We start from the raw sequence: 21,656 nt of genomic DNA, 5'->3' as shown, positions 1-21,656 counted from the left end.
ACCACTCCCCCACCGTGTCGCAGCCCGCCAAAGCTTCCGAAGCAATACATATTACTCGAAAATATATTCCCAACTGCGCTCAGCCCTTCTAAAAAATGGATGCCAGTTACAAACACCACATTTCAATTATTTAATTAAATGAATCAAGTGAATATACAGTTATTTAATGCTGAAAGGAAAAATATTTTTTAAAACAATGTAGTAGAGAATCAGCACTAGGTCAAACTGATAAAGAGTGCTAATCTCTGCCATTTTCTGAACATATTGGCTCTAGTACACTTGCATACTTTAACCCACCGCCATTGACAACAATTAATGTCTAATTCATTTAAACTAGGAGGACTGACGGTGAATGCATGTTTAATGAACATTTGTTCATTTACCCCTACTAATCAAAGTGTTTTAGATTTTGTCTCATGATGGCAGCTAATGAGTTAATGTTGCATTCATGCTCACCCTATAGACTTGATTAGTTAAGGCCAGGGGGGGTCCAAACTATTCTACAAAGAACTGGTGCAGGTTTTTGTTCCAACTGATCTAATTAGGTTTCTTCTGGAACAAGCAGTACCTGTGGTAATCAACTGATTCAACTTTTAAGACACCAGATTAGTGAAAATGGATCTTCTTGTTCGCTTCAAATGAAAACCTGCACCCACTGCAGCCCTTGAGGACCGGTTTCAACATCCTCAATGTGTTATGATTCATCCCTAATACAGTGCTTCTCCTGGGGTGGGGGGGGGGGGGGGGTGCTCGTGTAGCTGGCAGTGGCGCTCTCATTGTTACTTCTGTCATGTTTGTGAGAGTGCAACATTTCACATGTTGTACCTATAACACTTTTATAAAATGATTTTTTTTTATAGTCACGGTGGGAAGTGGGGGGGGGGGGGGGGCGCGAATAGTTTTCTTCTTGCTAGGGGGGGCCTAACAGAAAATAATTGAGAAGCACTGCCCTAATAGGAATGCAGAAATCCCTGCTAACTCTACTCTGAACATTGCATTAAAAGTGAACTTGTTTGTGTAGTAGACAAACCTTTCTGAAGTGACTCTAATCCTTTCATCATTAGACGAGTGGAATCGGTCATCCTTCTCTCTGAAATATTCTTCTATGCACTGCTCCTCAAAGTCGTGGACCTTTTTCAGCTCGTCCTCTGTGATGAAAAGTTCTGTGTAGGATACAATTTCAAGGGGGTTATTTATAAGGCCGGCTCCTCAATAGACTACATTATTGTTTCAGGTTTTAAGGAAACCGATAAACAGTATTACAATACTATAACAATATTAAAAACCTTACGATTTAGGCATTTAAAATTGGACAATTTAGGTAGAAAATGTTTCTAAACAATTCAACTAGCAAAATAGTCGATTCATTTGATAATTGACAGATTTGATTAGATTATATTAGAATTTTATTTCATCCCATATTGGGGAAATGTCTTAATTGCAGTAGCAAGATAGACAAAAGACACACTAGACATTGTAGATCTAGGTAAAAAACTGGAGCCTCTAAATTCTAAAAAAACAAACAAATTAAAAACATTCACATATTTGTCACCTAAGATTGTAAAAAAGCTTGAAAACCACATACTCAGTCCGTAGTCTCTCTCGTCGTCATCGTGCTTACGCCACCGACAACACAAGTGCTTGAGGACCATGGTTATGTGGCTAAAGATTATAAGCGGTGGAGGAAGGACCGGACGCTCGTGGAAGGTCATGATGAGCTGGTAGCGCTGGAACTTCCAAACCTGGTTGGAGATGGACTTCACTTCGAAGAATGTATTGCTATAAAAACAATTACAGTAGAAGATGGTTCACTCAGAAAATGCATTAGCACATTAACACATAAGGATAATGCAAAATGCCTTGAGATAACATAACTCTGACATACTGTTTAAAAATTCTACAATTTGTTAATCTTGTTCCACTCACCCTTTTGTCAGTTAACTACAATTTTTATATCATCCACCTCTTTTAAATGTCAAAATGTTGACCAGATTTATACTGAACAGGATATTCACTTTTGTCCAAAACCTCCTGGTTCCCACCAAAATTTTCATTTTCAGATAAAAGCTAGAAATTTCCAATAGAACATCTAGTATTCAAGATGAAACCCCTGGTGGTTTACAAACTTGTGTGTATTCTCTCCGGGTACTCCGGTCTCCTCCCAAAACCCTAAAACATGCGTGGTAGGCTGGTTAGCCAAAAAGTTGACATCTAACGTTATCAATGGCATGCATTGAGTTAAATACTATGATTTTTTTTTTCTTAATGTATTTTATTCATCTCCTGTACCGCGCAGCCTCGAAAGGCTTGCGGAGGCTGCCAGAGCCTATCCCAGCTGACTTCAGGTGAAAGCCCTAGACCGATCGCAAATTCGCTGTAGGGCACACAGGGACACATACAACTATTTGAACTCACAATATACCACCTCCAGCGGGAATTGGGCCAGCGCCTGCCCTCACCGATGTTGGGCGAGTGAATGTGATGTGTTTTTTTAATGTGTTTTAATGTAATTAATTTAGTTATTCAATGCTGTAATAATGTAAAAAGAATACCGTATTTTCACGACTATAAGACCCACTTAAAAGTCCTAAATTTTCTCCAAAATAGACAGTGCGCCTTATAATCCAGTGCACCTTATATATGGAAAAAAACAGAAAACCAAAAATGAAAAACCACCACTGTCGGATATTAAAAAAACACAAACGCCTGAACTGAAAAAATACTGTTAAATATGCAGATGCCATCTTAGTTTAAAAAATCTTCCATCATATAGCTCCTCCCCCACTGCAAGATTTTACACAAAAAAATCTAACCATCAAAAATGGCTGGCTCTAGAGGTGACTGTGTAGTGAGTGCTTCATACCTGGAAGTCAATCACAATTACCGTATTTTCATGACTATAAGGGGCACTTAAAAGTCTTATATTTTCTCCAAAATAGACAGTGCGCCTTATAATACAGTGTGCCTTATAATACAGTGTGCCTAATAATACAGTGTGCCTTATAATACAGTGTGCCTTTGTTGGGTTTATTCTTTTTTACTATTATAATAGTTATATTAATTCATTTCTTTATTAAATCATTCTCTTTCTTTTCTCTGTATTAATTCATTACTTTGTTAAATCATTCTCTTTCTGTTTTTCAAAAGTCTTGAGGTCACACCAAGTCATCTTTAACCTAGACAGCCTGTTCCAGGATGGTTATACAAACAATCCACCCAATCTGGGTCCTTGAGATTTGGTGGGCCCTTGGTGACGAGGACAGGGCTATTCGGACAATAACAAGAATATTGTTATCGTTATGTAACCGTACACTTCGGGTTTTTCTGTATGTAACGATTATATGATTATGATTATATTATATGATTCTTAGGTCAAGGAGGTTGTATAATTACTCTAATCTAAATGTTGTTAGGTCTAGTCCCTGTTTTTGTTATTAGTAAAATACTTTGATTGTTATTGTAGTCCCAGATGTTGTTTTTACTCATACGTGATGGAATGATCAACAACTCTGTAACTTGTGACCATAAGAATGGGACGAAAACGTCTATTCGAGGAGACGTTCGGAAGTTGTAAGGTGACACTTGCTGACTCTCCCCTTCGGAGGCTTTTACCCATTGTTGTATCCATTTCTATTTAATTAAATGTCAATAATTGAATAAGATGTCTTCCTGCAGTTATTGATAATTACGGACGAAGGTAATTATTAATGAACCTGACATTTTGGTCCTTCTGAGCCATGGAGGTCAATATACCGGAGCGAGAACCCAGGCGCTGCTGTTCGACATCTGGTAAGTGACCGTGCGCACGGCGTCTTCAAAACCCTTGGTGGGCCGGAGTTTTTCGACGGGGGCGCCTGGATTCTCGGCGGTTGAAGACTTTTCCTGCTGGAGGGAGACATCTGATGGATCTCGGGTAAGTCCACATTAATGTCTGCATGTTGTGAAGGTGTTTACAAATGCGTTAAAGGGACATTGTATGTGAGGCCCATTGTTGGGCTGGTTTCGCGTCCTGGGTGACGGCGATAAAACCCTGTGTTTATACTAGTCAATGGCAGGTACGGTGGGGCACTTTGCTGGAAAGTGTCCTGTGTCTCAGGGGTAGGCACGAATGTATTGTACTAGAGGTACAATATTGGGGCCGGGGAGTGTCCTGTGTCTAAAGGGTAGGCACGAATATACGTTGTATGTTGTTTGTGTGGTTTCTGCAGTAAAATTAAGATAAGCCTAGGAAATACAGTCGAAGGAGTGATAATAATAAAAATAGATATAATAAAGTTAACTGTGTGAGGCACACGAACTCACTACAAAAAAGTAAAATATGGGAAACACGTGTTGTAAGGCGGGTTTGGATGACGATCCAAAAAATACGTCTAACTTGTAAGGATTGGAAAAAATTGGAAAGACAAAGCGCTTTAAAAATATTACACAGCTATATTTATGGATAAATAAATATGGGTTTGCTGGCCAGCTTAAAATGGATAAAATGCAGGATAATATATGCACTAATGCATAGAGGTAATATACATATATAAATAATATGTGAGTGGATAAAAGTGTAACAGCTTGTTCCACAGACACTAATGGAGGTAATATACATATATAAATAATATGTGAGTGGATAAAAGTGTAACAGCTTGTTCCACAGACACTAATGGCGAAATAAGGCCGGGGAGAAGTTAAAAATACTATTTTGGGAAAATAGTGGGGGCTCCCTCGGATAACGGGGATATATTTAAGACCGTGGCGGCGGGAAAGTACTGTTTGGTAAGGAAAAAATAGCGGGGCCTCCTCGGCTGACGGGGAAAATATTTACCGAGATAGGTGACGGGCGCGGAGGAAGTTTAACAAAAATAGAGGGAGAAGAGATGGTGTAAAGTTCGACAAAAATCAGAGATAAGTTGACTAGAGGGTCTCTGAAAACAAGGAATGTCGGCTTAGAATGATTTGGAATGTGGATTTTGGATACGAGAATGTTGAGCTAGAAAAATTAATGGGGACACTGGTATTTAATTTGGTTAATCCAGGTATGACGTTTTGTGATTACAATTAAATTGGGTTTTTGTGATGCTTGGGCTTGTATAACAACAATTTGAATGGTTATTTCCAAGTGCTGGTGGTGCTTTGTTAATATAACCTATATGTACTGTCAATTTACAGCAATGTGATGGCTTATTGCAGCTTGGTTTTTGATCCCGTCCGCTAACGGGAAGATGGTGTTTAAAAAGACAAAAGAATATATACAAAATGATCATTTAAATTTTAGCAGGGAATGTCACCTGTGTTTTTATTATGCTCTAGACTTGCCAAAAAATGTGTCAACTGCGGGGGAAGCGTTTCTGGTGCAGCGGCTGCTGATTAGATGGGAGTGAAACATGTGGGCCGCGGGGCAGACGATTTAACTGTGTTGGGCTTTCGGGAGCGTTCGGACCGTGTAAACGACTAAAATTTTGTGATCCCTTCCGTGAAGACATTATAATAATAATAATTGGCCTTGGGGGTGCTGAAGCAAACTTGAGGGCAGAAAATGGGTTTTTGCCATATTGTTGTGCTTGCAGCATACATATTCTGGATATATGGGGTCTTGGAAAAATATTGTGATGTAGTTGAATCTCGGAAGAGGGGTTAATTTGACGTTTTAATGGTTGTCTTCTCTAAAAAGCGTTGTATTTGGGCACAGGGAAAAAGCTGGTTTGTAAACATAAGATAACAATGCTGTTTTCGCAGCAAGAGTGGAGGTCATAGTTAACGGCTAATTGCGTTTTCTGTTTGGACTTTTCAGAATAAGAACAATACATGGGCTGCAAGAAATGCAAGGTTATGCGAATGCTTTCGCATTGATATTTTGGGTTTTAAAATGAAATGTATTAAAAGGATAGAAAATCTGTTTAGTAAAAGGTTGATTTGGTAAAAAGCTTTGGATTTGGGAAATAGACCAAAATAGTCATTTTTGAGCAATTGTGGATTTCAAAGGGCTCTTAGTTAAAGGAAACTAGCTTTTGGAGGATAAAATAATATTAATACTATTTCAGAATTTTTTGATTATTCAAAATACTTTAATCCAGGAGGATGGCTGTTTAAAAGAATAAAAGGCCAGGATGACAAAATTTACAATATTATGGTATATTGGTGACGATAAGGTTTTTAAAACATTAAAGTTTGTAATTAGGAATTGTCTAACAAAAGGTTGATTTGTCTCATTTAATTGTTGTAGATTTTTGTTTTGGTAACAGGCTATGGGAAATGACTCGTGTCTTAAGTAAACATCATATGAGGTGATTTACAAAGTATAGTAGGTATTGAATTATTTGGCTGTTAACGACATCAGATGGGAAATTTACAATGCAATAGTGGCATGATAAAATTCATGGCATTCATCCAAATAATTAGGTGAATTGTAAATAAAATAATTGGTTTAGGATGAGCATATTTTCCCTAAGAATGGAGTAACATGGAATGTTTTTCAAAGTGCACTTGAAAGAACATTGTCTGTTGTCCTGGCAGGAGGAAATATGCTTTGTCACAGGTCATATTGATGACTTTAAGGATATTACGGATTGGATAAGCATTGGTCAATTGATACAACCAAATAACGTTGCTTTTACGGCTTTAAGGGCATGCAAATTGGTTAGAACTTTAGCAACGATGGGGTTAATACGCCTGAATGTTACAGTGATAACGAGTGACAATAACAAGCTTAGATAAGGGAGGGAAAGGAGAAATTCTCCAAATTCCAGAATCTGGCTTAGAAACAGGTTATGTTAGTCGTTTTGGGTTTTTGACAGGATGTGGTAGTACATTAATTCTGGGAAATTTTGGGAAATTGGGGACCCCATATCTAAAACAAGTTTGAGACAAATGTGTAAATAGGCTCTATTTGGCGCTGGATGCACGAATTCTAGTGGGGCCTTTCATGTTTTGAAACAAGTGACGCTTTAGGTAGATGGGTTGTCTATGAACAAAATGGGATGGGGGAAATTCGCTTACAAATTCGGCGTGTTATCTTGGTTCATAGAATTTGGAGTCAAGCCGACGTAATAAAGGCCATAGGCGTCATGTTGTATAAATTAGGCGTGAATGAATTTGTTTTACAAATGGGGGAGATTATCTTATCACCTGAAACAAGTAGAAACAAAATTGGATGGCCGCATTAAAAGGTGATTGGCATGCTATTAGAGGGAATTGGGATTTTCCAAAAACATGATAGGGGGCCATTAGGTCATGGCGGCTGTAAAAAATAAAAACTTTAGATGTGAAACTATTCCGACCTCAATTCGGGGAACAAACAGCTAAACTGATAGCATTAAAGAGGATATAACTTTGTGTGAAACTTGAAGGAAATTTTTTACAAACGGTTAAAAGGCTAGAGTGGGGGGGTGTATATTAAAGGATCTACTAATGAATGCGGGGTGGATCCAGACTTTCCGGAATGTGGGGTATTCATGGCGTCCTCGAGAATTTGTGGATTTTCTCCGGGTACTCCAGTTTACTCCCACAAAATGAAATTATGGATGCTAGACTGGTTGAACACACTAAATTCTTCTTTTTGTGAATGTGAGCGTGAATGATAGTTTGTCTTTTTGTGTTTTTTGATTGGCAGACCACCGAGACATAATCTATCAATAAAAGATCAATAAAGAAAATAATTTGGGCTTGAGTCAAGGGAAGACCTATGTCTCGACAAGGGGGAGGTGGCCTTGCTACAACGGCACTACAAGGTTTAGGTTTTAAATCTATATGCATACCCACATATCCATTTCAAAAAAATACATATAGATTTTATTTTATTTTTATTAGATCATATGGATATCATTCCACGATTCCAGAAACTATTTATAGTGATAATGGCTCCCATTTTGTTAATATAATAGTTGTCTACCATCTACAATTGGCGGACCTTATATGAAGTCCTGTTTGGTAGACCTTACAAATTGTTATTATTCACTACACAATGACAATTGGATGATGAGGCAAATCTATCAGAGAAAAAAAAAAAACACACACACCAAATTTAGACTATCAGAGGGAGATTTTGCTTCTCAACAGGAAACGGACGAAGCGACGGTGATTCTTGAAGACTGGATGCTGATAAGCAGCATAAAAGAAGAAACATCGGAGCAACGCAAAGTGGGAGGGTCCTTGTTACTGAAAGGGGACACGGATGCACCTTTCCCACAGTAAGAAGGTTGTCTAAATTGAAACGTTTCAAGAGGAAAACTCCCTAAACAAAGACAAAAAGTCATGTTGAAAACAATTATTGCTTTTGGGGCAATGAGATTAATGATGATTGTGATTCTATTCCTTTCCACAGTAGGGTTGTTTTCTCCAGTTGGAGAAAAAGGCGGAGGCGTTTCAATTGAGGATACACCTTCTTACGGGAGGGTAAACCGAGAAACATACACATTTACATTTAATTAACATTACCTACTAAATCAAATTTCCACATTGAAAATATATATTTGGACTCGGCGACGTCCCGGTTGCCATACAAAAAGAGATGGTGGGAAATATGTGTGGTACATTAACAGCAAAAAATTAAAGATTGGGAAAAGCCTTGTTGCAGAAATTGGTCAAGATTGGAAAGCTTGGACTGACATATTAACCTGTGAAATTTATTTCTGAAACAGGGATTTCCCAAACGGGGGATAATTGGGCGCTGTTAATGGAGTGTAAAGAAGGCAAGCACTAGGTGGAGCTACTTTGGTAAAAGGGTGGTCTCAATTGAAACATTGAGGGGACGGGTAAGATAAACTTTCTGACTTAATAAAATACGGGAAACACCAATATTAATTGAAAAGATTATTGCTCAGCAAGCAATACCATAAAACTATAGGGAACTCTTTTATATTGGGTTTGACGTCTCCATATGGTTTCAATTGAGACTAAACCATCTTACAAAAGATTAGGATAAACTACCAGACAAGGGAAAATACGATGGGATCTAACAACTCCCTCAATCACCATTCATTTGGGGAAAAGTGTTTTTACAAATGAAAAAACGTGTCCTACTTGGCAAGAAAAAATATTGAAGCAGTGTTTATCCTGTTACGCGGTAAATAGGAAGTCAATTTTTCCACTGTTTAATCATTTTACCTGCTTAAACCTTACAGGGCATGGTCTGAAGCTGGGGGCGATAAATGAGACGTGGTGTACCGGCGTTCTAAAACAAACTACACCCCTGATACCACGTTCTGGCCTATGGTAGCGGGGTGGTAGATAAATTATACGACTCCTGCCGAAACGCGGCAGGACTAGGTACTTTGGTCTCACTGCTCTTACCGATGTCTGTTTTTCCATCCACAGTGGAGGAGATACAATTGGCGGCTCATAATTCGGAGGTGAAGGGTCGACCCTCCCGACATCGTCAAGAGGCATGGAGGGAAAGAGATCCAACATACATTGATGCGATTGGCATCCCCCGGGGCGTACCAGATGAGTATAAGCTGGCTAATCAGATCGCAGCAGGTTGGGAGTCTATCTTCCTTCTAATCACCCCAAACAAAAATGTGGATAGAATAAATTACTTACATTACAATGTTCAAAACTTGGAAATTATACTGAACAGGGATTTGTGGCCATGAAGGAACAACTGGCAGCTACCAGTCTGATGGCGTTCCAGAATCGCATAGCGGTGGATATGATCCTTGAAACAGGGGGCGTGTGTGCAATGTTTGGAAAACAATGTTGCACCTTCATACCGAACAACGCGTCACCCAGTGGATCTCTCACCAGGGCCATTACTGGCCTGCAAACACTGAACCGCAATATGCAAGAGCACTCTGGAGTAGATACGTCCGCATTGTCAGATTGGTGGGATAAGACCTTTGGAAAATCTAAAGATTTGGACTATAGGCACAATTACCGCTATCCTAACATTGTGTGGGTGATGTAGTATCCCCTGTTTGCGCTCCTTGCTAAGCCGACTTATAACTACTGAAATTGCCCCTACAAATTCTAAAGTACATGAGTTGTATCTTATGGGACGGTTTGGGGAAAGCAGTGAGGTCCAGGAGTACGGTAAATCCGAGGACCAATTGGACGAATATAATTATGTTTTTTCTCTTTCAGACCAGCCATGGGAGTAAGGAGTAGGCGGATAAAATCGCAGTCACCGACATTTCCATTTAGTGATTACTAAGAAATGACTAATAACATACATATTATAAAAACGGGGGAATGTTGGGTTTATTCTTTTTTACTATTATAATAGTTATATTAATTCATTTCTTTATTAAATCATTCTCTTTCTTTTCTCTGTATTAATTCATTACTTTGTTAAATCATTCTCTTTCTGTTTTTCAAAAGTCTTGAGGTCACACCAAGTCATCTTTAACCTAGACAGCCTGTTCCAGGATGGTTATACAAACAATCCACCCAATCTGGGTCCTTGAGATTTGGTGGGCCCTTGGTGACGAGGACAGGGCTATTCGGACAATAACAAGAATATTGTTATCGTTATGTAACCGTACACTTCGGGTTTTTCTGTATGTAACGATTATATGATTATGATTATATTATATGATTCTTAGGTCAAGGAGGTTGTATAATTACTCTAATCTAAATGTTGTTAGGTCTAGTCCCTGTTTTTGTTATTAGTAAAATACTTTGATTGTTATTGTAGTCCCAGATGTTGTTTTTACTCATACGTGATGGAATGATCAACAACTCTGTAACTTGTGACCATAAGAATGGGACGAAAACGTCTATTCGAGGAGACGTTCGGAAGTTGTAAGGTGACACTTGCTGACTCTCCCCTTCGGAGGCTTTTACCCATTGTTGTATCCATTTCTATTTAATTAAATGTCAATAATTGAATAAGATGTCTTCCTGCAGTTATTGATAATTACGGACGAAGGTAATTATTAATGAACCTGACAGCCTTATAATACAGTGCACCTTATAATACAGTGCGCCTTATAATACAGTGCGCCTTATCATACAGTGCGCCTTATATATGGCAAAATGTCATTCGTTGAGGGTGCGCCTTATAATGCGGTGTGCCTTATAGTTGTGAAAATACGGTATATAAAATGATGGTAAAATGATAATATTTCAAAGCTAATGCCATCTGGGTGGCTCACGTACTTGAACACGGCAATGAGAAGATTGACCAGCAGTATGTTGGCCACCAGCAGATAGCAGGCCATGATGGCCGGGACAATCCAGGCGCCCGTCTTACAAGGAGGCAGCGCGACCACTGCGCCATCCTCAGTGGTGATATTCTGCCCACAGGGAGCTGCACAGAAGAATAACATCGCTTAATAGTCTAATATCGTCGTGTCATTCCATCAAACGTGCAAAGTAGACTGAAATAAATGAGCTGACATGGTCAATGCGACAAATGCAAGCAAAAGTAAAATAAATAAATACAAAAATATATCAAAACTTAAAAAGGACAAAATGCATATTTTTGCAATTATAAACAAGAAGCATATATTATTTTATGCTTCTTTCCATAATGAGGCAGCAAACAAAAACACGTTCATCATGTATCAATACAGTGTATTTAAAACATATTCATGTTTTAAATACATTGTCCCATCTGGGCTAGCTTAGCCATAACCTGTTTTGATGGTGCTTTGCAATTTCTTTAAGATAAATTCCATGTTTTTTCCATCTGTGATGGTTCAGTTGCTGTGGATTACCAGTGGAACTATAAGCCTGGGTTCTTTGGTTTATTTGCTTTTTTTCCAGATTCATTCTAGTCATGCTCGTCAATTGTTCACACAATGCAGCCCAAAGACAGAGAACTGAAGTAATTGTCTACTTTCACAATTTTGTACGCTCAAAATCAAGAACTCTGACAACTGAACCACGTGAAAAAACAATTTACACATGATGACGGGTGGCTGATCATGAAGCGTTGAGTTGCATTTTTTTCTTTTTTTAATTCCTCCTATATTTGGTAGTCTGGCTTATAATGTGCGGCTTCAGCATGAAACGGAGTCAGCGCTAAGGCAGGGTGATGTGTGACAGATTTGACATGGCTTAATATATCCGTCATGTATTTCTCATGTCAGACTTCTAATACAGGCCGTCCCGACAGTTTGTGACATCATTTCATAGTATAGTAGTCATTTTGAAATAATTTAACCATGATAAAAACCCAATGCAGGCAGAGAACAGAAGCATTGATTGTGCTTGACATCCAATCCATTTGGACTGTCTCCTCTCATACCATTTTCTGAATCGCTTTATTCTCATTAGGGATGCAGTGGGTGCTGGAGCCTATCCCAGCTGACTCCACGGTAAACCCTGAATCGGTGGTCAACCGATCGCAGGGCACAAGGAGACAGACAACCATGCATAATCACACCCATACAAAGGGGCAATATTCATATGCCCAATCAGCCTACTATGCATGTTTTTGGAATGTGGGAGGAAACTGGAGTAACCGGTGGAAACAAAAGCAGGCCTAGGGAGAACATGCAAACTCCACACAGGTGGTACGTGATCTGGATTTGAACCCAGGACCCCAGAACAGTGAGGCCGACAAGGCTAACCACTCGCTCCAAAAGGCCACCCGGCATTTGGACTGTGAGGGGCAAATATCCTGTCTCACAGTCAAACTAGATTGGACGTCTAGCACCGTCAATGAGAGTCAAGTATTTCGTAAAGTATTCTCACTTCAAATTCTGTCACATTTTTGGGGACACCATGTATTACAATATATAGTAATTGACCCCAGACACCAAACAGGGCAACTTCAACCAAGTATGGTGATGCATGCACACTTGGGGGGCCTTTAGTGGCAAGAGTGGGCATGGTGTGGAGGTAAAATGAGGATGAGGAAGCAAAGGGCGTGATTTCAGGTCAGTGTTATCATTACTAAACCTATAGTGAGTAGATTTACTGGAATTTTGAGAGCACTGGGCAATGTGGGATGCGCCACTACTACGCCAGGTTCCCAGAGTTCGTAAGTAATTTTCGACCAGCCAGAGTTTTTCATTCAGCCTGTGCTGTAACTTCCTACTATGAATATCTGAAACACAGAATGAAAACATTATTTCAGATCTCTTCTCTTTGGGCCGCTCCTCCCGTTAATGGACAAGCAAATATATTCAAAAAAAAGCAACAGGAAACAAATACACTCTGTCCCTACGGTATTTGTGTTTCTCTATGGTGACATTAAAAGGCAAAGACTAAGACAAACTAATACCAAAAACAGAAGACTGATGTAGTGATGTAACAGAAAATGCACTGTTTGCAACACGGAAAGAGCTAGGGCTGCCACAAACAATTATTATGATAGTCAATAAATCAACAAATATTTTTGCAATGAGTCCATATATGGGTTTTACATTTTTAGATGGAAATGGTCATTGGAAACCTACGAAAAACTATGGAAGTTTGACCATAACACTTTACTGAATCATTTGTATTAATCACAAACATAGCCATCTGCTTTTATCAAGAATGACAGGAATCAGACAATGATTATTTTCCTTTCAATAAATAATTATATATTCAATTGATGACTAAAGGAATCAGAGTATATTTACTCTTGTTGTTCACTGCAAATTTTTGACAGTGAAACCAAGTATTGGGCAACTATTTCCATAGTATAAGCTCGACCATCCGACCAAAATTCCCTTTTTCTGCACTTTTTCCGGGATCATTGAGTTTTTCTGAGTGTGTGTAACATGATTTAAAAATGTTAAGTTGTGTGTTCATGTGTGTAAATGTTTAGTTTACTCAGCTGAAAATATTTTTTGCATTTCTTATTAATTTTAACGTCTTATAATATAATTTGCTTTTTTTTTTTGCATGCATGCAGAAAATTGGTATATTTTTTTTAGCATTTTCAAAAGGATTTCTGAGGTAGTATTAAAGATCATGGTCCAAATTATGCTAATTGAATGTAAAATATCTTTCTGCTTATGAAAAAGTTACAAAACCACTTCTGGAACCAATTCAGTTTGTAAGTAGAGGTACCACTGCAGTGTAATTTCTTACATAAAAATATATGTCTCATTCCTTTACTAGTTTAGTTTTACTTGTGTAGCAAAGGCCAGATTTGGGGCATGGGCGAATTCTGCGGATCTTATCAGCAGGGAATTTGGACAGGGATGTTGCCTTGCCTCGAGGGTTCAAGCCCAGGTTCGAACCTTCGTGTGTAGAGTTGGCATGTTCTCCCCGGGTTTCTTGGGGTACACCGATTTTCTCCCACATCCCCAAAACATGTAAAATGGCTAGTTGCACACTCTAAATTTCCCGTCTTCCAACTGTCCTCAATATTACCCACAAAACCCTTCAAACATTGTAAAAAATATTCCAATTTTGTATGAAAATTGGACACTCTAAATTGCCCCCTAGGTATGAGTGTGAAGTTGAATGGTTGTTGGTCTCCTTGTACACCTTACGATTGGCTGGCCACTAATTCAGGATGTCGCCCGCCTCGTGCTTGTAGTTGGCTGGGATGAACTCCAGCACCCTCCACGAACCCTGTAAGGATATGCGCTATGCAGAAGGTTCAATTGTTGGGTGTCTTTTCCAATTTGTAATCTTGCGCCCTCATGTTATTGCTATTCATCGCTAGCTGGGCCCTTATTTACATTTTCAACATTCGTTCTTTAACATGTCTTGATGTTGAATTGATTGTTTTGTTTACATTCATATATTCAATTCATTCAGTGTTTAAATCCCGTCGACCTGCTTTCACAGGAATTTCTGTTATCACTTCGTTTTTTGATCGAGTGTTTCCTTAAATTCTTACATTTTGGAACACGCTTCCTTATTCTACGTTATCTGCTTTGGGATTCACCCTTGCTTCAGAATGCAGAAACCATATTTAAGTGTTTTATCCTCGTTTGGTTTTTAATTGAAAATGTTTTGTATACTTAAAAAAGAAAAAATCTAAACATGCACAAATAAGAGTTTATTTTCAGATTTGTAAATTTTAAAATAAAGAAATATGAGTATCTACTATTAAGACACAGTCTCATAACAAATAATCAACTACCAAAATAGTTGCTGATTAATATGATAAAAGAGCTGCTGATTAGTTAGTTAGTGGCAGCCTTAGAAACAAAATGTTTCTTTTCCATTGTGTAGTCAAACAGTAAATTTCAATGATTAGAAGTCTTGTTTCAAATTCTGCTGTGAGAGGAAAAAACAAAAAAACAAAAACACTTGCATTTCTCGCCAGAGTCAAGAACTGTTGAATGTGAACTTACGATCAATCTGATCGGCAAACACCTCTCCGTATATCATCCAGTAAGGCATGAAGAAGATGTTCCGTGCCAGCATCCAGGAGGGATCTTCATTGGGGTTAAGGATAGCCTGCCGCGCCACCCCAAAACTCATGAGCACCACCAACATGATGATCACAAAGTACATCATGTCGATCATCTGATAGAAGAGGTGGAGAGGAAGGTTAAAGGAAGAAGGTGGCTCAATACACAAAAATGGAATTTAACCATAGTTACCTACATTGGACTGCTATTATTTTGAACACTACTTTATGTGGCCAACATGATCAAAAATGTAATTCACAAATGTGGAGGACAGGTATAACTCATCATTGGCAATTTCAATTTACCTCTTTTACTCACTACACAATTTTCCTAACTACCACAACACATACTGGGTGCACTGCCAAGATAATGAACTTTTAAAGCGATGTCCACTGCGTGACAACTGTCCCTGAAAGGGTTTAATTCATTGCCTGAAATTGACAAAGATAGACCACAAAAAAAATCGATTCCTGTTCACAATAAAGAGCTAAAGAAATCAGGTATGCTCAAGTACCCATATCCCAATTACTATATTATTCAGTGCTTATGCTTGTTGATGGATACGAACCATGTTATCACATTCCTGCCAATCCAATTTAACAACGTCTCCAAAATGACCCGACAAGTTCTTTTTTGCGTAGTGTTTTTTAAAAGTTTTCAACAAACCATCCTGCTTGTCAAAGTCATTACAACTCATTACAACGAATACCTGACTAAATTATTCCATCCCCACTCTATTGCTAAATGGTCCCAAAGGGGAAATTGTGCACAGCACCACATAATGACCACAAAAACATCACAGGGTCGTTCCACAATTAGAGGACATCAGTTTTCTGATTCCGTGCTACATATTTGACAAAACAATAGCTAACAAATGGCCAGAGGCCTGATTAGGTCATCTTACATACAGTGGGGCAAATAAGTATTTAGTCAACCACCAATTGTGCAAATTATCCTACTTATGGAGCCCCAGATTGAGAGATGATTAGTGGTCTTGTATGTCTTCAATTTTCTAATAATTGCCCCCCACAGTTGATTTATTTACACAAGTGTTTTACCTATTGCAGATTCAGCCTTTCCAACCTGGCACAGGTCTACAATTTTGTCCCTGGTATCCTTGGACAGCTCTTTGGTTTTGGCCATAGTGGACTTTGAAGAGTGAGAGACTGAGATTGTAGACAGGTGTCTTTTAAACCGATAATGAGTTAAAACAGATGCTATTAATACAGGTAAGGAGTGGAGACCTCGTTAGAAGAAGTTAGACTTCTTTGACAGCCAGAAATCTTGCTTGTTTGTAGATGACCAAATACTTATTCTCCACTCTAATTAGTAATAAATTCTTTAAAAATCAAACAATGTGATTTTCTGGGTTTTTTTCTTCCACATTCTGTCTCTCATGGTTGAGGTTTACCCATGTTGACAATTACAGGCCTCTCTAATTTTTTTAAGTAGAAGAACTTGCACAGTTGGTGGTTGACTAAATACTTATTTGCCCTACTGTATGAAGTGCATGATTTATTTGGGCGGCACGTTGGGAAAAGTGGTTATCAGGTCCGCCTCACAGTTTTGATACTGAGGTTTAAATGGGTTCCTTGTGGCTTCTGACCTTCCTGTGTGAAGTTTTCAAGTTCTCCTCGTCCTTATGCGGGTTTTATTCAGGGACTCTAGTCACACAACCCTAAAACATGCATGGTAGGTGTCTTGAACACTATAAATTGTACCTAAGTATGAATGTGAGCATGATAAGCTGGCTGTCCTATTAAGCCCTGTGATTGGCTAGCAACCAATCCACTTCCTAATGCCCATAGTTGGCTGGGATAGGCTCCAGCAGACCCACCAACTTTGAAAGGATAAACAGAACAGAAATAGATTGAATCAAGGATCCTGCAGCCCATAAAAACAAGTCATTTTGTAACGATGAGCACGGACGAAGATGTTCCAGCTACATCTCACCATCTTGCCAATCATCATCACATAGGGACCCAGGTACTTGTTGACACCAAAGATGTCGAGCAGCCGGATGTACCAGTAGATGATGTTGATGCAATAGATGACCCGTCCATAGCTCATGAGCGGGGGCTCCTGGAGACGCAGAACCATGCCGACAGAAAATATGAGGATGGCCATGAGGTCTGTGATGTTCCAATACTCCTGAAGCCACACCTTGACCTTCTGTAACAACTTCCCTGGCTCTGACATAAGGATCTAGAAGAGGGTTGGGGAACAATTAGATCTGGGAGGGGAGACCGCAGGGGCATGAGGGAGAAAAACAAAGCAGGAGAATACTATAAAAGACTACGTATTGTTTTGACCTGTCAGAAAAATGCATTAGAAAATGACTGCCAGCAGAGGACAGTGTGAGATCACTGACAGAATTGAGCAGCTGTGCAGCAAAAATAGATGTGACAAAACCATGAGTAGTTTTCATACATTTACAACACAAACATGTCACAACTGCACACAGTCTCATTTGGAAAGGATGAAATCGAATAATAATGTGTAGGTGCCATTGACTGCGACAAATGGCCATTCCAAGCGAATAAACACTGTCCAGGCATATACAGTTAAAAAAGATTAAACGTTCATTTCTGTCCTCAAAAGCAGTCTGACAGTTCAGTCGGAATTAATCCATTAAGTAAAGTCACCGGTTTAGCATTGCTTATGTAGATGTGCACGTAAAGGAGTACCTCTCTCATCTTCTCAATGCCATTTGTGAAGATGTAAGCGATGACGATCCACTCTTGAGCGGAAGGCCACAGGTCCATCTTGACCAGAACAATGTAGTTGAACAACATGAGGTATCCCACATATGCCATCTGTAAAGAAGATAAATAATTTTTGAAAATGTGCTTAAAATAAAAAAAAATATCCAGAGTAGTTGAAGAAAAACCACAGGGAGCCGTGAAGAATCTGCAAACTTCACACTGGATGGTCGGAACAATCAATCTCAGAATTATGAGGCGGACATACTAATCATTTTCTTACAACCCACCAGGCAGGCTTATTTTTTTTAAATTTTTTTTACCTATTTATAAAAAAATACAATATTCCTTCTATGTATTTAATTTAGTTCTATAAATAAAACAAAAAGAGAAATAAAAAATAACATATAATGTAATATTTATGGCATATTTGATGCAGCCCGTTGGAAAAGTGGTAACTGTGTTTGCCTCACAATTCTGAATCGAAGGTTTGATCCCAGGACAGGCTGGTAGGCCGGTTCAACACTCTAAATTGCCCCTACATGAGGGAGAGGGTGGATCATAATCCGTCTCAATGTGCCCAGCGATTGTCTGACCACCAATTAAGGATTTCCACTGCCTTTCTGCCCACTATTAACTTGTATTGGCTCCAGCACCCCACACGGTGAGAATGAATGAAAATGAATAAATATTTGCTGATTTCTGGTGTACTTGAAGAAAACCAATGGTTAGCTTTGCAATTACTCAAAATGCGATATTTGCAAACAGTAACTTTTTCTTTGGATAAAAATGAAATGTCATTGTTCATTGCACATTTGCAGTTAAAATACCCAAATAAATATAGCCATTAGTAATGCATGACTTTACATATGGTGTCTCATGAAACCCCTCAGCGTTTAGTCCACAATCAATATTATCAGTTGTGGTAACCCTAGTTAGTACACTATCATATAAAAAAAAAGTTATGATTTGAGGGAGCTGACTGCAGTGACAGATGCCAATTGAAATGAGCACTTGTAAAATGAGAGACAGGATGGCTCACAATAAAGGTCTGATGTCTAGACACCTCACTGCTAGATCTATACACTTGGCCTGAAAATGTCCATTAAATGTCTTCTGTTGTTTTGCCTATTAACTTCTGTAATCAACTGACTGATTTGATTCCAACGGCACTTGGATTGCGGTCATCACCATGCTGATCACAGGGAATCATACTTAAATCAGAAGTCAGACTTACTGAGGGAAGAAAAAAGCAAGACCGTGGTGTAATTACAATAAGGTCTACTTTAAATATATTGCTCGCTGTCACTGTTGGACAATGAGTTAAAGGTGCTTCCTGTTGTTTATGGGGAAAAAAGATCGATCATTAAAAACTTAGATCAGCTTTTCAAAAATGGGAAAATGGCCAAGGTGGCCCGGTGGCGCGTGTGATTACTGCGTCGACCTCACATCCTGGGGGTAAATCTAGGTCATGTCCATCTGTGTGGAGTTAGCATGTTCTCCCCAGGCCTGTGTGGGTTTTCTCTGGGTACTCCGGTTCCCTCCCACATTCCAAAGACATGCATGGGAGGCTGATTGGAGACTCTAAATTGCCCCAAGGTGTTGGGAGTGGGCGTGAATGGTCTTTTGTTTAGGGTGTCCTGTGCCTGTGGCCTTGAGTCAGCTGGGTCAGGCTCCAGCACCCCCCGCGACCCTAATGAGGATAGAGTGGTTCAGAAAATGATATAAGTAATTGGCCAGAATTTTTTTATCAGTCTATAGTCAAAGGTTTTGAGACTCCTTGTCATTCAAAAGAAAAGACAAACTTCTGACCGCTAGTGTAGTGCAAGTCCTTGCAAAGATTCTGACCCGAACCTAATCAGTATGAAGCCAGTGTCCTTTGAACTCCTCTAAACTTTGTGAGCATTGAGTCCAATGAATTGTAAGGTTTCCAAACCACCAACTGACCGTATGAAACCAGAACTTGACGATAGGAGCGTTGTAAAACTCGTAGATCTTGCGTCCCATGGGGATGAGGCGGTGGCGGTTCTGAACTTCCTCTACATCCTTCTTCCTGGACGTCTCCGTGGCTACTTTCCCCAGCATGGCCTGAGGGCAATTGCCAATGCGAGAATGGAGTGACGGGAGGAAAATGGAATCCCAAGAAGACGGCCAGGATGGGGAGTGGTAAAAACAAGACAAAAGCAACACACAAAAAGGGGTAAATCAATTAGTTTCGAGGCGAGTACATAATTTCCTCATTCATCATGTCATATCCAAAAGAAGCAAGCACAGGCAATGTTGTCATTCCAAAATGTGAAATGTGTGTTTGAGGTGAATGGGAGTGAGTTTACACACCATGGCACAAGGGGACACACTCATGGATTGTGTCTCAGACAACAAGACAGACCAGAGAAGACGAGAAGAAGACGGAAAAAAAAACTGAATAAGGAAGAGATCGACTTTCCATCTGGGACACAATTGCTAAATCCATGAGCGATGGTTCTAACCCCCATTTCATGGGTCATATGTTTAATGAAAAAGCGGTACCAGGCCTTTCAGGGAATTTCAGTCAGGAAATTTCAGAAATCATAAGTTATATAAATATATCGGCTGTATGAAATATTTGGATTGTATAAAATAGTATGGAGAATAATGCTCAGTTGGAATAACTTTGAGAAAAAGTTTGCAAAGTGGCAACTTTATCGACAATTAATTGATCGTCATTTTAATCAACATCTTATCATGTCTGTGTCTTGCTCTCAGTTTTCGTACTTTTTTCAGGCGCCTGTCACAATATTAGGCATATGATTTCATGCTCCTGAGTCTATGTTGGAAACTGCTTGCTGTCACAACACACCTACAGTTGTGGTCAAAAGTTTACTAACACTTGTGAAGAACATAATGTCATTGCTCTCTTGAGTTTCCAGTTATTTCTACGATTCGATTTTTCACTGATAGAGTGATTGGAACAGATACTTCTTTGTCACAAAAAACATTCATGAAGTTTGGTTCTTTTATGACTTTATTATGGGTTACCAAACTTCATGAATGTTTTTGGGGACAAAGAAGTACCTGTTCCAATCACTCTATCAGAGAAAAAACGAATCGTAGAAATAACTGGAAACTCAAGAGAGCCATGACTTTATATTCTTTATATACAGTGTATGTAAACTTTTGACCACAACTGTATGTATCACTTAGACACATTGCCTACCTTAAAAATGGCTAAAACCTCTTCTTTGATTCTCATAGTAGTAACTAATCTTTCATTTGATTTATTTTTATACTTTGTGTCTCTACTTTTTCCAATTAACCAATATTTAAAGATATTCAAATAAGAAAAACAGCTGCATACTCACTCTTCCCCTTTTTAATAAAAAATGGAGAAACTAAAAATACCCTCAGATTCCAGAGGCTTTTAATTATAAATACTTAATCTTGTATTTTAAACAGTTTTTCATCTGTAGTTACATGATATATTTTGTTATTACATTCTTCCCTTTTTAAATTACTCTTACTTATTTTATAATATTTCTATTTATCTGCATTTGCTCATAAAAAAAGCTTTTCACTCTGTATTGAAAAAAAAAACTGAGCACCTTTAGAATGCAAATATTTTATACAGCCTTTCTATGATATATAATATATACATTATTTCTCATTGACTCGTTTGATGCCCTTGCTAATAAGTATTTGGCAGTGCATTTGTACAGTCAGAAGCTGGCACAAACCTCCGAAT

General features: G+C 38.8%; 1 protein-coding gene across 12 annotated transcripts in view; it reads right to left on the bottom strand.

Annotated features, from left to right (window-relative positions):
• The window catches only part of trpm3 (transient receptor potential cation channel, subfamily M, member 3), a 129,720-nt gene that overhangs the window by 3,248 nt on the left and 104,816 nt on the right, over nucleotides 1-21,656 (bottom strand). For 5 of the 12 annotated variants that reach the window (XM_077715879.1, XM_077715881.1, XM_077715880.1 and 2 more), the window contains 8 exons: nucleotides 19,883-20,023; nucleotides 17,921-18,049; nucleotides 17,187-17,438; nucleotides 15,174-15,348; nucleotides 12,851-12,979; nucleotides 11,083-11,233; nucleotides 1,586-1,779; nucleotides 1,031-1,163 (listed from right to left, as the gene is read on the bottom strand). In XM_077715879.1, coding sequence (XP_077572005.1) covers nucleotides 1,031-1,163; nucleotides 1,586-1,779; nucleotides 11,083-11,233; nucleotides 12,851-12,979; nucleotides 15,174-15,348; nucleotides 17,187-17,438; nucleotides 17,921-18,049; nucleotides 19,883-20,023 — 1,304 coding nt within the window. Of the gene's footprint in view, nucleotides 1-1,030; nucleotides 1,164-1,585; nucleotides 1,780-11,082; nucleotides 11,234-12,850; nucleotides 12,980-15,173; nucleotides 15,349-17,186; nucleotides 17,467-17,920; nucleotides 18,050-19,882; nucleotides 20,024-21,656 lie in introns of those variants that run through there. The other 7 variants (XM_077715885.1, XM_077715887.1, XM_077715888.1 and 4 more) reach the window with 3 other exon arrangements.

The sequence above is a fragment of the Stigmatopora nigra genome, chromosome 4 (genome assembly GCF_051989575.1).
Source record: "Stigmatopora nigra isolate UIUO_SnigA chromosome 4, RoL_Snig_1.1, whole genome shotgun sequence".
In the NCBI taxonomy this organism is placed as follows: Eukaryota; Metazoa; Chordata; class Actinopteri; order Syngnathiformes; family Syngnathidae; genus Stigmatopora; species Stigmatopora nigra.
The sequence above is the reverse complement of the archived record's forward strand: the minus strand, read 5'-3'. Positions and strand labels throughout refer to the sequence as shown.